Below are 17,943 nucleotides of genomic sequence, written 5' to 3' on the forward strand. Positions count from 1 at the left end.
CCTTTTCATTTATTCGCATTTCGCTGTAAATGCTCAGCTAAGAAGTAGTCAAATTTAGCCTAGTATACAAGGCAACTTAAGTAATTTCCTTTATGATGACTCGTTAAATCCTCATTGCATCAACGGAAAACTAGTCCTTGAGAAGTAAGTTATTTAGTAGTAACAACAATTCTTCTTAGGACGTTTATCCAATAGTCAGCTTCGCATTTTACTTGCTCTTTCAAGGCAGCGTTTAAAACTCCAATCAATGATGATCTTGTTATTAATGTAACTATAGAGTTCAGCTGAAATTTACTTTCTTCGTGAGATTTGAGCAAAATATTCAAATGTTTCCAATGGGCCCATCAAAACTCAGTTAAACTATTTTTTCAAATGAAAATAATTTGCAAGGGTAACAATAAACAGCTTTAACACTTGCGTCATATATTAGCCAATCTCTCTTTTCTTTGCCTCCATTGGGTTTTCCTCTATAAAAGTTGCTTTTATTTAATCTACTATAATAAGCTTTTTCTCCATCTTCAAACGTTTTTTTACAATGTTCTAAGCAATCACTTTTTTGTTTAAAAGTTCACAGTTTTTATAAAGTCATCAGTCTTAAAATCAGACCAGTTCGAAATCGCAGGTATTTCGTCGTCTTCTTTTTTCTATTATGGAAAATACGTAGATTATTTAGAGGACTTTACTTTTTTATTAGTAAAAGGAACGAGCCTTACGGGCCCCTCCGGGGCCCGGGCCCCTGGGCGCCCGCCCCAATCGCCCAGTGCATAAACCGGCACTGCTATACTTATGAGGCAAGTGCAAGTAAAATTATTAGAATACAACAAATCTGCATATTTATGTTGCATGGACCTTAAAAAGGAATTTGATATCCACCAATTGAAAGATTTGTGGAATACGTCAGGGGCACACCATATCACCGAAACTGTGGACATACTGTACAGTATGTCCCTGTAAATTGTATCCATATGGAAAACTTTTTTATTATTAATTTTAGGAAAAAAAGTTATTCTTTATAAAAAGCTCTGCATGGTCCAAAACCTAAGATTTAATCATCAAATATCAAATTTTTTGAATATTATACGAGGTATGTCAAAAAATTTGAATTTCACTCAAGAATAAAGTAGCTTTATTTTTCACATTATTGAAAATTGCTATTATGAAAAGTTGTTTAGAATTAACTGTTTAGAATTGCATACTATTCTAGTATGCAATTACATCCTTCTAATTGGAAAAAATTTTTTTTGAAGAAATATGGATAACGTGTCATTATTTTCAGTTATTTTAATTCAGATAACTTTTTTATTATTAATTTTACGAAAAAAAGTGATTCTTAATAAAAAGTTCTGCATGGTCTAAAATCTAAAATACAACCATCTTTTGTCAAATTTTATCAATTTTATACGAGGTATGTCAAAAAATATGAATTTCGCTCAAGAGTAAAATTATTTTAGTTTATTTTAGAGTTTATTTTTCACAATATCGAAAATTGTTATTATGAATAGTTATTTAGAATTAAAAACTATATTTCAGTATGTAATTACATCCTTCTAATTGAAATATTCTGAACTATAAAGGTACTTTACTTTTGATCTAAATTTATCTTTTTTGACATACCTCGTATAAAATTGATAAAATTTGATATAAGATGGTTGTATTTTAAGTTTTAGACTATCCAGAACTTTTTATTAAGAATCGCTTTTTTTCGTAAAATTAATAATAAAAGAATTATCAGAATTGAAATAACTGAAAAAATAATGAGTTATCCATAATTTCTCAAAGAAATTCTTTTTTCAATTAAAAGGATGTAATTGCATATTAGAATATAGTTTTTAATTCCAAACAACTTTTCATAATAGCAATTTCCAATATTACGAAAAATAAAGCTACTTTATTTTTGAGTGAAATTCAAACTTTTTGACATACCTCGTATAATATTCAAAAAATTTGATATTTGATGATTAAATCTTAGGTTTTGGACCATGCAGAGCTTTTTATAAAGAATATCTTTTTTTCGTAAAATTAATAATAAAAAAGTTTTCCATATGGATACAACTTACAGGGATATACATACTGTATATGTAAAAGGCAAAACTAACCGACAAGGGCGCAAACATAAACGGAGAAAAGCTTAGCCATCTGAGGTTTGCAGAATTGCAGATGATATTGTACTAATAGCTGATAGGATAGATGAGGCCAAAAAACTTTTAAATCAGCTCTACCTTTCCTCCCTAGACAGACTTGTTTACACGCGTAGAGTAATGATGCAAGTACTTGATAGAGTAGAGTAACTCTACGCTTAAAAACGCTCAGCACAGTAGAGTAGCAAGTAGAGTGTATAGTAGGTGGTAAAGTAGAGTCACTAGCAACATGTGGCAAAGTAACTCTACTCTACTACCACCACCACCGCCAAAATGTCCACTCGCCTGCGGATTCTACCCATGAAACGCGCTCAATTCTGGTAGAGTAAAGTAGGTAGGAGAGTACATAGGGACGCTGTCATTCCAGCTGGAATTGTGTTTTGTGTAAATAGTGAAAATGAAGTTCACCGAAGATGACTTTAAAACTTTAAAACTTGTAGAGCTGTATGGCGAATACCAATGTTTATGGAATTTAGGTAGTGTACACTAGTGATGTAACGAATATTCGTATTCGCATTCGCATTCGCGAATATTCGCATATTTTTGCATATTCGCATTCGTATTCGCATTCGAGAAATTTGTGCGAACGTTTTGCGAATATAAATATCAGAAAAAAAATAATTGGAAAATAATATTAGGTTGATAACATCAAAATCTGTTAAATTCTCATCTTTTTTTTTTATTAAGAAATGGTAACTTTACCTTATATAATCACATTATCAGCCTTCACTTTATTTTATTATTTGGTATTATGTAGTAAAGCTTAAGATTCAGATTTATTTACACTATATATCCATTAACTTTTCATTATAAATTTAGAAAACATGTCAAAAATAGACACAAATTAGAAAAAAACAGAATATTCGCATTCGCATCCGCATTCGCGAATGTCGGTAGCAGATATTCGCATTCGTATTCGCGAATATTCAAAAAATGACATTCGTTACATCACTAGTGTACACTACAGAAATAAAAGTATGAGGCAAGCTGCGGAGGATGAAATTGTCGAAAGAATGGCAAAGGGGGTCTTTGGAGTAAACGCGCTCAAGCAAAAAATTAAGAATTTAAGGTGCACTTATAATCAAGAGTGTTTAAAAATACAAAAATCAAAAAAATCGGGTTCACTATATTAGCATCAGTACTATACTTGTACTCTCCTCGTGTGAACGGTATCAAGCCATTTTTGGTAGAGTAGCGAGTAGAGTCGACTCTCCTCGCTACTCTACTCTCCTCAAAACTCTACCCGTGTAAACAAGCCTTACCCAGATGATGACAAATCTTGTAGTCAACGAAGATATATGAGGGGTGTAAAATCAAAGGCGGCAATCTCCAATTTTTCATGTTTTGAGTTAGGGACGCCATCTGTTGTGTTTTTTTATTATCTGTTAGATAAAACTATTTATAAGAACCAAAAGAGGTGTTAATTGTATAAAAATCGCAGTGAAAAATTCATATTGGGATCAAAAGCGGCAATATTCATAGCCGAGTGCGTACCAAACACGGCAATATCGTGCTATTACAATTTGTTTTAGTTTTGGGAGTCGTTACTTTGTTTTTGTGCTTTTCCTAATTGTGTCTAAGAAATTAGTTTTATTTACAAAAAAAAGTATTCATTTTTTATCATGGAAGTTAATGCGTCTCCTGTTACACCAACAAAGGCAAGGAAGCGAATAAGACAAACTGAAAAATGGAAGAAAAACGTTGCAAAACGTCTAAGGTGGCTACATTTGTGAAGATGTGTCCTGTACCTGTGAATATATACCCGAAATCCCGGATATTTTAGTTTAATTAAATATGCATATCAATAATAACTGCTTTTATATATTATTGTTCAATATAAAATATATTTTTCTTGACTAAGTAACCGGCTCTCTGATGTTTTATTAGTTTCAAACCTGGCAATATCCTTATAGATCATTTTCATATCCGTCAATCTCCAAACATTGCAAACAAAAACGGCAATCTCCAAACTAAAATATTAAAAAAAAAAGAAAAGATATAATTCCTAAGCTCTTCGTTCTGGACATCCGATCACAAACAAAAATTTTTATAATTCTTCATCAGTTTTATTGTTTTAAGTTAATTTTGTTAGTTTCTACAGTTTTTCGCGGTTTCCCAAAATTATGGAAATGGGAGATTGCCGACTTTGATTTTACACCCCTCATATGCGTAGCATAAAGGTTCACACGCACCGAATCGGCATAGAGCGATCGGCTCGGCTAAGAGCAATCGGCAGATTTTGCTATGCATGTAAATAAATGAGACATCGCGCACCGCTTAAGAACGTTCGACTGTCGAGGGGTGCGCGGTGGGTCATTTATTTACATGCATAGCAAAATCTGCCGATTGCTCTTAGCCGAGCCGATCGCTCTATGCCGATTCGGTGCGTGTGAACCTTAAGGCGCATCCACATTATGCCATACCTTGCCGATCGGTATTGCCGATCGGCAAAACCGATTGGTGTCGCTGGTGTCCACACAATATTTGTAGTGTGTACGTAGCAGTTGTACAGTGTTGCGTGTCAATAATGAGTTCAGAAGAGGATGATATGATTCTTGCGGCTGCAGCTGTTGTAATAATTGCCTCTACTTCATATAAACGTCCCAAGAGGTTTTGGGTTCGCCCAAGCCTCAGAAGTCGTAATAGGTACAGTGCCACGGATCTTATGAAAGATTTGATTTCTGACGACGCAGATGAATTAAATTTGGAATATACAGGGTGATCAACTTCTGTGACAAAGTCCAATATATCTGTTATTATAAAATATATTAAAAAAAGTTGTTAATGAAAGTTATAGATACCTTTAATGTACACATTTTAAAATTAGTAAGAAATATACAGGGTCCTCCATAACACGGTGCCAAACTAAAGTTATGTTTTTTTAAATGGAACACCCTGTATTTTATTCAAAATCTGGTTTCTCTACATTTTTCTGATTAAAAAGATATAGCACTTGTCTAGGGTTATACTGAGTGTTTCAAAGTTATGAGCACTTTTATCAAAAAATCATACTGATTTGATCGCCCTGTATGACTCTAACAGTATAATATAAACTTATTTTTTTGCTGCTGTTGACTGTCCATATTAAAGTAGTTTTGCAACAACGTGCAATTTTTTTATCACTACACAAATTGTATACAGGGTAAGTCAAAATGCAAATAAAAGATTTTCTTCATATTTTTAAATGGAACACCCTGTATTTTATATTACCATCGAAAAGTTCTTTCATTATACTTGCATATCTTTTAAATATTCCCTATACCTAAAGTTATTAGTTTTCGAGATATTTTAGTTTTATTGTCGATAACTCATAGATACGTTTATTACAGTAAATTAATTACCCATAATATGAGAAACCTCCAATGACTTTGGTAATGATAATTAAAATTAGACTGCATTTCATTTTTTCTCCAATTTTATGGTAAATTATATACAATAACGACAATTTTATATTTACTAACAAAATGATATTAATTTTCCGCGAAGAAATGGAAACTATAAATTGCTGGAAGTTTTTGTTTAAGGTGGCTTTGAAATAATTGACACAAGAACTGTCAGATGTAAGATTTTAAATATCTGTACGTTTTTACTTTTGTTATTGATTATAATTGTTTGCCATATTGTTATAATTGTTACCCAACAATGAATTTTAGTCGTGAAGAAATGACAGACATGATAGGGTTTTTAGGAGTGTTTCAAAAACTCATTAGTTGCCACAAGAATTTATAAGGAATGGTGTCCATAGCATCAGCAACCAAATAAGATAGCATTTGACAACTTATTAGACAGGTTTAATCGTACTGGCTCTGTTTATGAAGCAAAGAAAAAACAAAATTCATTATTGCGAATGAAAATTAATTAAATGTTTTACTGCCTGTTACAGAAAATCCTCATACAAGTATTCAAAATATTACAAGAGAGCAAGATATAAGTTATGGATCTATCCAGAACATAGTCAAGAAAAACAACATGCACCCATATCATATACAAAAGAGTACAATTTTGTCAATGGTCACAAAAACAAATAGTTATACTGAGATTTTTTTGAGTTTGTCCTTTTTTTTGGGGGGACGAGGCAACATTCCACAAAAATGGTAGTGTAAACAGACACAATTTTCATTATTATTCCACAACCAATCCGTACTGTGCTCAGACACATAGTCAAACAAGATGGTCCTTAAATGTTTGGGGTGGAATCAGAGGCAATTACGTTATAGGTTCTTCTCTCTATGAGGAATCGGTAAATGGTGAGGTTTATTTAAATTTTCTAGTGAATCATTTACCTATTCTACTTGAAAATGTACCATTAAACATCCGCCAACATATGAGCCCCTACTCACCACAACGCACTTCTCAACGATGATCTATTTCCTGAAAGATGGATAGGAAGAGATGGGCCAGTTCACTGGCCACCCAGATCACCAGAATTAAACGAAGGTGACTTCTTTTTTTGGGGTTATATTAAAGACGTAGTCTATAGGGCACCTCCAACAATAGTTGATGATAATATGAGAGTAAGGATTCAAAACGCCTTTCAAAGTGTCACACAACAAATGCTTACAAACATCTGTAGGTCTTTTTAAACTCGTCTCCAAGCTTGTGTAGACGTTATGGGAGGTCATTTTGAACACATTTTATAACATAAGAGGTACGATGAACATTTTTTTTTATTTAATTTAGTTTTTTTAATAAATTTTGATAAATTAAAGTATTGTTATTAATAACTAAGTAATACATGTTGCTATCAACAATAAAACTAAAATATCTCAAAAACTAATAACTTTAGGTATAGGGAATATTCAAAAGATATGTAAGTATAGTGATAGAACTTTTCGATAATAATATAAAATACAGGGTGTTCCATTTAAAATTATGAAGAAAATCTTGTATTTAAATTTTGACTTACCCTGTATACAATTTGTGTAGTTATAAAAAAATTGTACATTGTTGCAAAACTACTTTAATATTGACAGTCAAAAGCATTAAAAAAATAAGTTTATATTACACCGTTAGAAACATACAGGGCGATCAAATCAGTATGATTTTTTAATAAAAGTGCTCGTAACTTTAAAACACTCAGTATAATCCTAGACAAGTGCTATATTTCTAGAATTAGAAAAATGTAAAGAAACCAGATTTTGAATAAAATACAGGGTGTTTCATTTAAAAAAACATAACTTTGGTTTGCCACCGTGTTATGGAGGACCCTGTATATTTCTCACTAATTTTAAAATGTGTACATTAAAGGTGTCTATAACTTTTATTAACAACGTTTTTTCATATATTGTATAATAACAGATATATTGGACTTTGTCACAGAAGTTGATCACCCTGTAGATGTGACGCAGGATTCAGAAATTTTTTTCGAATGACCAAAACAGATTTCCAAACATTATTAGATTTGATTGGACCTGTTATTTCAAGAAAAGATACGTCATTTAGAGCAGCAATTCCTGCCTCTGAACGACTTGCAGTTACGCTACGTTTTTTTGCCAGTGGAGATTCCTACCATTCTCTCATGTATACCTTCAAAATATCTAAGCAAACTATTTCAAAATGTGTTGCAGAGGTATGCAAAGCGCTCATAGATGCTCTTCAAGATTACGTAAAGGTAAGAAAAAATAACTATTCATCGTAGTTTGTTATATATTTAAAAATATAAGAAATTACAACGTCAATAAGAGAGTGTGAATGTCCTCATCTTGATTAATAGTAGAAGTTGATGTCGAACTCCGACCACTTAATGTATTGGGGTAATGTCCTGGAGATGGTATTGAATTATGGGCAACATTGAATGATTGCAGTGGATATGCTTGTGGAGTAGATGGATGAGAATGATTTATGAAATAAGAACAGTAACTGCTTCAAATAGAACAGTATTAATTATATTCTGAACGGAAAATCTAGCAAATGGCGACACAATTTTTCGAAGCTTCATTGCAACTTGTTCACCAAACAATGAAAATTCATCCTTTTCAGCCCTTTTAGTAGTAATAGATCGCATAAGATTCACTGCCTCGTTTACAATTGGTAAATTAGTAGCCATACTTTTTCGACCACGGGACTTCACAATGTTAATTGAGTTTGATTTAGATTGAGATTGAGCTGTTGTTCCAACCTCATTTTCGGAACCATCAATGCTCTGTTCCAATACTTGTAGCGACTCTTCTCCATCGTCTGTTTCTACTTCTTGTGAATCTTCTTCCTTTCGTTTTCGTTTACCCTGAAACAAAATATTAATTTCTAAATTAATCCACTTTTTTGCTTTGCAATTTATAGTTCGTTCGTCTGTTTATGGTATGTAACTTTTATTTTCAGATGACTAAAACTAACGAAAGTTGGTACTTTATAGTCAAGCAGTTCAACGACAAATGGAATTTTCCAAATTGTGTCGGAGCTATGGACGGCAAACATATATCAATACAAGCTCCTATAAATTCAGGAACCGATTTTTTCAACTACAAGAGCTTCTTTAGCATTGTCTTGTTCGCTGTTGTAGACGCAAATTATAATTTTATATATGCAAACGTGGGATGTCAGGGACGAATATCGGACGGGGGCGTATTCAACGATTCATATTTCAAAGAGTGCCTTGAAGAAAATACCCTAAACCTTCCACCTGCTTGTTCATTACTAGGACGAAGCACTGATGTTCCATTTGTTTTTGTGGCGGATGACGCATTCCCACTATCAACAAACATAATGAAGCCATTCGCAGGACATCAGGAAAAAGGTTCAAAAAATAGAATATTCAACTATCGATTGAGCCGCGCAAGAAGAGTGTCAGAAAATGCTTTTGGCATTTTAAGTGCTGTTTTCCGAGTGCTTCGTAGGCCCATGTTGTTGGAACCAGAAACTGCAACGAACGTAGTTTTGGCCTTAATTCACCTACACAATTTCTTGCGAAAAAACACTTCAAAAAATCTTTACACTCCACCTGGAATGATTGATGTAGAATGTTCGGATACTGGAGCCATTAATCCTGGGCTTTGGAAACGAAATGCTTCCTCTAATGAATTGCTCAGTTTTGGCAGAAGGGCAAGAAGGAGTGGAGCTGCGGCACAAAATGTGAGAAACGAATTGGCCGAATTCTTCATTTCTCAAGAAGGAGCATTGCCTTTTCAATATGATAAATGAAATACGATATACCAATATGATTATATCAATATTTTCAAATTTATGTATAAATATGAACTCAATTATTAAGAATGAATAAAGTATCTACTACAGTGTAAATATGATATACATACCTCTGAATCTTGCGTTACAATAGGTTTATTCTTATCCTTCAGAAATTCCATTAACTTATACGCAAACCATTTACTTTTGTAAGTTTCTACGGTTCCATTACCACTTTTTTCTGAATCTTTCTCTTTTTTTACTTCCCGTGCAAAGTGACTTAAGAGATATCTTAATCTTTTTTTCGATTTCCTCTTTCTCCACTCCAAAAGATACGCTTATTTCCAACAATGCATCGCGACGTTTGTTCCGGTCTTTATAATCTGCCAATCGGCTGTTCCACAGAACGGGGCGCTCATGATACATTTCAAGTAGGTTTTGTGTATTTTCTTCATTCCACTCCATTTCCCGAATAACAATAAAGCACACAATTATTGTGAATCGACAGGCCACGAGATGTCTTCGTGATCAATTGCACTGATCCCTCACTGAATGCCGACGAGGATTGCCTACAAAACGTACACACTACACTGATCGGTACGGTTCTCTTTCATCGAGACCGCCATCAATCGGGTTTGGAATCGGTTCGGCTTTCGGCCCCGAACCCAAGCCGCAATTGCGTCCGTACTACATGCGGCTTTGCCGATCGGCAATACCGATCGGCAAGGCATGGCATAATGTGGATGCGCCTTTAAGACTTCGGCAGCCTTCGGCAAGCTGAACCATATTTTCAAATCGTCTGACATACCAATATGCTTAAAAGAAAAATTTTTAATGAATGTGTTTTGCCAGTGTTGACTTACGGTGCGGAAACGTTGACCATGACAAGGGGAACAGTGCAAAAGATCCGTGTGTCTCAAAGAGCGATGCTGCGTGCTGTGTTGGCCGTTTCAATACGAGACAAGATCCCAAACCGCCAGCTACGACAAAAATCAGGAATGGCTGATGCAGTAGAGAACTGACCATAGAAATCATCAGCCCAATAATGACATACGCGGCAGGAGCACAACCTAACACAGAGATATTTAAAATACTTGTAATGCTAGAATTCTCTGGTTCATGTCCCAACGAAATCAACTTACTTCTTATTGGGAGATTGTCTATATGTTTGGTATAATTTCTAATATTTATAATCTTTTCTTTTTCCATGTCTCTGTTATCCTCGGTGGGTATCCCATGTGCATTTCTGAGACTGTAGTTAAAGAATGTTCCACGTATTCTTAGGACGCATATTCTATAATTTATAGCATCAAAAATTATTAGATCTCTTTTGCTCACTACAAAGCCTCCACCAACGATTTGATGGCAGCTATAGTATATTGTATTCAAATTCTTCTGGAGAGTATCGGTCCCAGTCCATCGTGTTTCTTGTATAGCTGTTATGTCCATATTATTTATGTTAAGAGTATCTAAGAAAGATCTTATCTTTCTTGCAGAGTACAACGTTCTCACGGTCCATGATTCAAATGAAATATCCTTTTTTTTTTCATTTGTCGGATCGTCTACATAAGGTTCGTTCGTTTTTTTTTGTACAGCTCTGGTAACGATGCTTTTTTTCCACGGATGTAGGGTAATTAGCCCTACGGCCAATCCCCAGACTTGGAGGACTGAGGACCTTGTTAATGTCATTGACGTGTGTAAACTAAGGCGGTGATTGGTCTTTAATGACAGTATCCACTATGTTGATGGTCATATAATACAAAGAGTACCCAGTTTTAAATAAGTATCTTGATTGCCATGTTACTGAACAACTACATCCAGATAAAGAGATAAAATGTAGATCGAGATGGCCCCCACAACAGTTTTCAAAATGAGGTCATTCTTCTGTAATGATAACTTGCAATTTCAACTTCGAAAGCGCATGATTAAATGTTACATTTGGTCAGTCCTCTTGTATGGTGTCGAAGCATGGACATTAAAAATATCCACCATTAATCGTTTGGAGGCCTTTGAAATGTGGCTGCACAGACGTACACTAAAAATACCATGGATGGCTATGCTGGCAAATGTCGCAGTCCTTAAGAGAGCAAATGCTGCTCGCGAGCTGCTTGATAACATCAAATATAGAAAGATGGCCAATTTTGGACACGTAGTAAGGGGAGACCGATATATTCTTCTACTTATTATGATGCGTAAAACGAGGGACCCGGAAGAATTGGTAGAAAACAGGCCTCTTGGTTGAAGAATATCAGGGATTGGACAGGAATAAAGAAAGCAGAGCAACTATTTAGAATAGCTACAACTAATCTTATAGGAAAAAATACATAGAAGGAAAAAAAGGACCAGGAAGGCGAAGGATTTCCAGGTTCAAAGATCTATGTTCGTGGTTCAACACAACAACCACAAATCTTTTCAGAGCAGCAATGTGCAAAGTACAGATTGTCATGATGGTCGCCAACATGATAGGCACTACAAGAAGAAGAATCCACTTGCCATAGCTACTGCCAACAGGACTACCACCGGTAATTTCGGAGTTTGAGGATTATTCGCTGTATTATAAAATTTGCGCTATCGATAATTTTCAAGTTCAACAATTCAATTTAAAAAATGCAGAAATTCATGTCCATAATTAACAGTCTTCGATAATCTTATGGTCCTTAGTTCCGTTTTACTCCCCCGGTTTCACAGGAAAGTGATTATCTATGATTATTTCATTCATAGGAGATTCTGACCAATAGAAAGCTACAGAAATCTGAATTAAATCAATAATTTTTGATAATCTCCCGTCGTTAAGTATATTGCGTCAGATGCCCTTCGTTGCTACGAAAAAATACATTCAGTGACATTAATGAGAATTAATGTTTTAAAAATTATAAAAGTGATGACTTTCAATCGTCAAATATTTATAAAAACTGTGTGTTTAATGGTACTTACATAAATAAATTACAATAAAATTTTGGTTTTGAACAGTTTTATTCATGAAATAATCGCAACAAATTGCACTCGACCTCTGAAATTAATATAGAATTTTTGCTTTCTAGTCCTTTCTTTCACGGTTTTTGCTCTAAATTTTAAAGAACCGCTTGGATTGACATTAAATTTGGCATACATATAGCTTACATGTCAAAGAAAAAAAGTGATATTGTGCCGATGCGTGCTTTTGCCCTGGGGGTGACTTTCACCCCCTCTTGGGGGTGAAAAAATATATGTCCAAAATAAGTCCGGAAATGGGTAAACTGACTAATTTTAAGTAACTTTTGTTCTATAGAGCTTTTTCGCCAATTCAATACTTTTCGAGTTATTTGCGAGTGAACATGTTCATTTTTCAACAATATAACCACATTTTTGGCCGTTTTTTCGCAAATAACTCAAAAAGTAAGTATTCTGTCGAAAAAAACGTCTTAGCAAAAATATAGCCTAAAAAAAGTAAAAAAAAATGGTGTACGCGTTAGGTCTCTGGATCTCGTAGAACCAGAGTTATAGATAATGAAAAATAGATTCATATTCACCAAATTTCAAATAGAATATTTCGACGTGAAATATCCAAAAAATTAAGCACTTTTTGGGGAAACCCATTTTAACTTTTTTAAAGTGTTTAAAAAATCTTTACTTCTTCACGGTTTTTGCTCTAAATTTTAAAGAACCGCTTGGATTGACATGAAATTTGGCATACGTATAGCTTATATGTCAAAGAAAAAAAGCGATATTGTGACGATGTGTGCTTTTGCTCACGAACTATTTGCGAGTGAATATGTTCATTTTTCAACAAAATAACCACATTTTTAGACGGTTTTTCGCAAATAACTCAAAAAGTAAGTATTTTGTCGAAAAAAATGTTCTTAGCCAAAATATAGCCTATAAAAAAGTAAAAAAAAATGGTGTACGCGTTAGGTCTCTGGATCTCGTAGAACCAGAGTTATAGCCAATGAAAAATAGATTCATATTCACCAAATTTCAAAAAGAATATTTCGACGTGAAATATCCAAAAAATTAAGCACTTTTTGGGGAAACCCATTTTAACTTTTTTAAAGTGTTTAAAAAAATCTTTACTTCTTCACGGTTTTTGCTCTAAATTTTAAAGAACCGCTTGGATTGACATGAAATTTGGCATACGTATAGCTTATATGTCAAAGAAAAAAAGCGATATTGTGACGATGTGTGCTTTTGCTCACGAATTATTTGCGAGTGAATATGTTCATTTTTCAACAAAATAACCACATTTTTAGACGGTTTTTCGCAAATAACTTAAACAGTAAGTATTTTGTCGAAAAAAATGTTCTTAGCCAAAATATAGCCTATAAAAAAGTAAAAAAAAAATGGTGTACGCGTTAGGTCTCTGGATCTCGTTGAACCAGAGTTATAGCCAATGAAAAATAGATTCATATTCACCAAATTTCAAAAAGAATATTTCGACGTGAAATATCCAAAAAATTAAGCACTTTTTGGGGAAACCCATTTTAACTTTTTTAAAGTGTTTAAAAAAATCTTTACTTCTTCACGGTTTTTGCTCTAAATTTTAAAGAACCGCTTGGATTGACATGAAATTTGGCATACGTATAGCTTATATGTCAAAGAAAAAAAGCGATATTGTGACGATGTGTGCTTTTGCTCACGAATTATTTGTGAGTGAATATGTTCATTTTTCAACAAAATAACCACATTTTTAGACGGTTTTCGGCAAAATGTTCTTAGCAAAAATATAGCCTATAAAAAAGTAAAAAAAAAATGGTGTACGCGTTAGGTCTCTGGATCTCGTAGAACCAGAGTTATTTTTATTTAAAAATAAAAATAACTCTGGTTCTACGAGGTCCAGAGAACCAGAGTTATAGCCAATGAAAAATAGATTCATATTCACCAAATTTCAAATAGAATATTTCGACGTGAAATATCCAAAAAATTAAGCACTTTTTGGGGAAACCCATTTTAACTTTTTTAAAGTGTTTAAAAAATCTTTACTTCTATTTTTACAAAAAGTTTCTAGCATTAAATTTAAGCAAGTTACGCTCAAAATAAAGTTGGTCCCTTTTGTTTTTGCAAAAAAAAAATCGGGAAGACCACCCCCTAATTAGCAACTTAAATGAAATTAATCGTTACCGCTCCACAAATTATTTTATTTATGTTCTGTTTATATGATCTGTAAGTTTCATCGATTCAAAGTGCTTATTTTTGAAAAAAATTTGGTTTCAAAGTAAAATTTTTAAAAATTTAAATTTTGAAAAATATGCTTTTTTTCAAAATAACTTAAAAATTGTTAGAGATACCAAAAATCTCGAAAAACAAAAAAAAGTCAGATTTGCTTTTCTGAATATCATGTATATTTTTGTTTTTCTGTTAGACAAAAATTGATTAAGATTTGGTGTTTCTAAATTTGCATGCATTCGTGATCAGTGACGCGTTCAACCCATTTTAACTACAGCCCTTTCAATAATAAGGACTTTGAACCGATGAAACTTACAGATCATATAAACAATATATACACGAGTCTTATATACAAACTTGTGCAGTCGTAACGATGAGTTATTTGCGAAAAACCGTCTAAAAACGTGGTTATTTTGTTGAAAAATGAACATATTCACTGCCAAATAACTCGAAAAGTATTGACTTAGTGACAACACTCTATAGAACAAAAGTCACTTAAAATTAGCCAGTTTATCCATTTCCTGACTTTCTTTGGACGAATATTTTTTCACCCCCAAGAGGGGGTGAAAACCACCCCCAGAGCAAAAGCACATATCGGCAAAATATCACTTTTTTTCTTTGACTTGTTAGCTATGTGTATGCCAAATTTCATGTCAATCCAATCGGTTCTTTAAAATTTAGAGGTTTTGCAATAGTTTACCGTTAGAGAACGGACTACTCGTGACACTTTGACATAATTAAAATTAAAACTGTCAAAGTGTCACTCGGGAAAAATTCAATAATTTTAGAGCTCTTGTGCAATTACTGCTGAAAATTCAGTGCTAACGTCACACCTCAACACGTAAAATAAAGAATTTGTTTTGCAATTGTCTACTTGTGCCAATTTATGTATCAACAGCGACATGCGACAGGTTGAACTCCCCCAGTTATCAAATAAATTGAAATTCCACAAACAACATTTCGTTTTCTAGAAATTTCGCTTTGAACTCGTGGAAATGGAAATCTACTTTAGCGATAATAACATCGCCTCCGGATTTTTAAATTTCCTGTTTGAATACTCATCACATAGTATGTTGAACACTTAGCAACTTCCGCCACTACTTCAAATTAAAATGGTATAATTCTGTGAAAATTATTATGTATCTCTACTACATAAACAGTTTGTTTGATGATACGGTGTACACTGCTCGATGCAATAGTTCTTGTCTTCAAACATGACACAACCAGCACATATTAGTATAAACAGCATTCAAATTGAAAAAGTATCAAGTTACAAATACTTGGGAACTTTAATAAACGAAACTGGAGACCAAAACAATGAAATAAAAAGACGTATCGAAATTGCCAAAGCCACCTTCATAAAATGAGAAACCTCTTCTGCAACAGAGATATATAAGCATCCCTCTACGATTAAAAGTGCTAAAATATTTTATTTATTTTATTTATTCTAAATTTAATTTATTGTTAATAAAAATTTTATTTTCTTGTGCAGTATTTCTATTAAATAATAATTAATACAAGATGAAGTTTGTTTTCAATCCTAATAGTAAAATTAATAATATTGAAAATATTAAAAATATTACTAAAAGATTTTTAAATTGAAATTTATTGGTACACTTTCCTGGTGACAACCTCCAAGGCTTCTACAATTTGCAAGCACATGGATGCTGCAGTGAAGACAAAGGGAAGGAATTCTACACTATGCAATTCACATCCCCCGTCTGCAGCTTGGTAAAGTTCCAACGGAAAATGCACCTGGTTACTCTACGGAGTAATACGACTATAAAATAAAAATGTATACCATTTTTATTCAGTTGCAATGCGAAGGCAAAACAATCTTACTTTTCAATTAGAATACGGAGCGCAGTCCAGTCCCCTGAATCGCGATTTTCGGCTCTTATTGGAGCCTCATCGTAGAGAACGTAGGCACTGTTCTCCATACCCCAATTGACCAGCACCGAGAGCTTTTCCCACCCATTGCAACTGAAGTGAATGTACTAGGTGACTAGCGTCATCTGGCAGTTGAAAGATGAAGTTTGTTTTCAATCCTAATAGTAAAATTAATAATATTGAAAATATTAAAAATATTACTAAAAGATTTTTAAATTGAAAACTTACACCAAGAAAGTGTACCAATAAGTTTTCAATTTAAAAATCTTTTAGTAATATTTTTAAGTAATAGTTTAAGTTTAGCAGTAAAAGCAAAAAGAGAAATGTGGGATAAGAAGTGCCAGGAAATTAATACCTACCTGGGAGGCAGAAAATGTACAGAAACATGGAAGTTCCTCAATAAAATAAGAACTAACGAAAGGAAGAGCACAAACATTCAATTAATATCCACACAAAAATGGGAAAAGTACTATGGGGAACTACTGACAGAAAATAGGGACGAATACTTAACTCAATCACCAACAGAGGTTAACATTGAAGGAGAAGATATAACAATACAAGTGACAGAAATTAGAAAAGCTATAAAAGAACTGAAAAACGGTAGGTCTCCAGGACCAGGCGATATCCCAGCCGAACTAATAAAATGTGGATCACAAAAATTGTTTGAAACCGTCACTTGGTGCATAAATCAATTTATAAATGGTTCTCCCATACCCGACGAGTGGAAAATTGCTTATATTTCGTCGATCCATAAGAAAGGAGATAAGCTTAAATGTGAAAACTATAGAGGGATATCAGTGACTAGTACATTCAGCCGTTTGTATGGACGAATAATTAGAGACCGCATTGAGAAGGAGTACAAAAGACCAAGAGGAAGAAGAACAATCCGGTTTTCGAACAGGAAGAAGCTGTACTGATAATATCTTCTGCCTCAAACAACTAATAGAAAAAAAATTAAGCACAAATCAAGAAACCCACCTCATGTTTATTGACTTGCAGAAGGCGTACGATACAGTTCCTGTAAACAAACTCTGGAACGTGTTACGACAGACGAATATTAGTGTCACCTTAATAAAAGCCTTAAGAAATTTGTATGAAGGGTCAACATCACAAATAAAAACTGGAAACAGATTATCGCAAAGCTTCCTGGTTAATAAAGGTCTACGTCAGGGGTGTTGTGTATCACCGACCTTATTTAAAATATATGTTGCAAAAGCATTGAAAGAGTGGAAACGAAAATGCAGAGGCATGGGCGTAGACCTTGGAGAGATTTGCTTATATACATTGCAGTTTGCTGATGACCAGGTTGTTATAGCAAACGATAAAGATGATTTAGAGTACATGGCAAGGAAATTACAAGAAGAATATAGAAAGTGGGGACTAGAAATTAATACAGAAAAAACAAAATACCTGCCAATAGGTACCGAACTATCGAACATCACATTAGAAAATAATGAAATCATCATGCCCTGCGACCATTACACATATCTAGGAATCGTTTTTGACACAACGGGGAAAGATGATGAAGAAATAAAGAGAAGAATAACACAATCCAGAAAAACAATAGGTTGTCTAAACAGCGTACTGTGGAATTATGAAATAGGAAAAAGAAGAAAACACAATATCTACGAATCTCTTATTAAAAGCAGTCTATTGT

At 33.6% G+C, this 17,943-nt stretch overlaps 2 protein-coding genes across 2 annotated transcripts in view; one reads left to right on the forward strand and one right to left on the reverse strand.

Moving 5' to 3' along the window:
- LOC114329400 (protein sprouty) overlaps positions 1-17,943 on the forward strand; it is a 467,319-nt gene that overhangs the window by 153,243 nt on the left and 296,133 nt on the right. The window lies entirely within an intron of this gene.
- Positions 7,489-9,994, reverse strand: LOC126879177 (uncharacterized). The gene is made up of 2 exons (XM_050642213.1): positions 9,389-9,994; positions 7,489-8,361 (listed from the first exon to the last, which is right to left on the reverse strand). Exons 1-2 carry the CDS (start codon positions 9,437-9,439, stop codon positions 7,978-7,980), a joined length of 435 nt encoding a protein of 144 aa, XP_050498170.1. The 5' UTR covers positions 9,440-9,994; the 3' UTR covers positions 7,489-7,977.

This window comes from Diabrotica virgifera, chromosome 1 (assembly GCF_917563875.1).
Source record: "Diabrotica virgifera virgifera chromosome 1, PGI_DIABVI_V3a".
NCBI lineage: Eukaryota > Metazoa > Arthropoda > Insecta > Coleoptera > Chrysomelidae > Diabrotica > Diabrotica virgifera.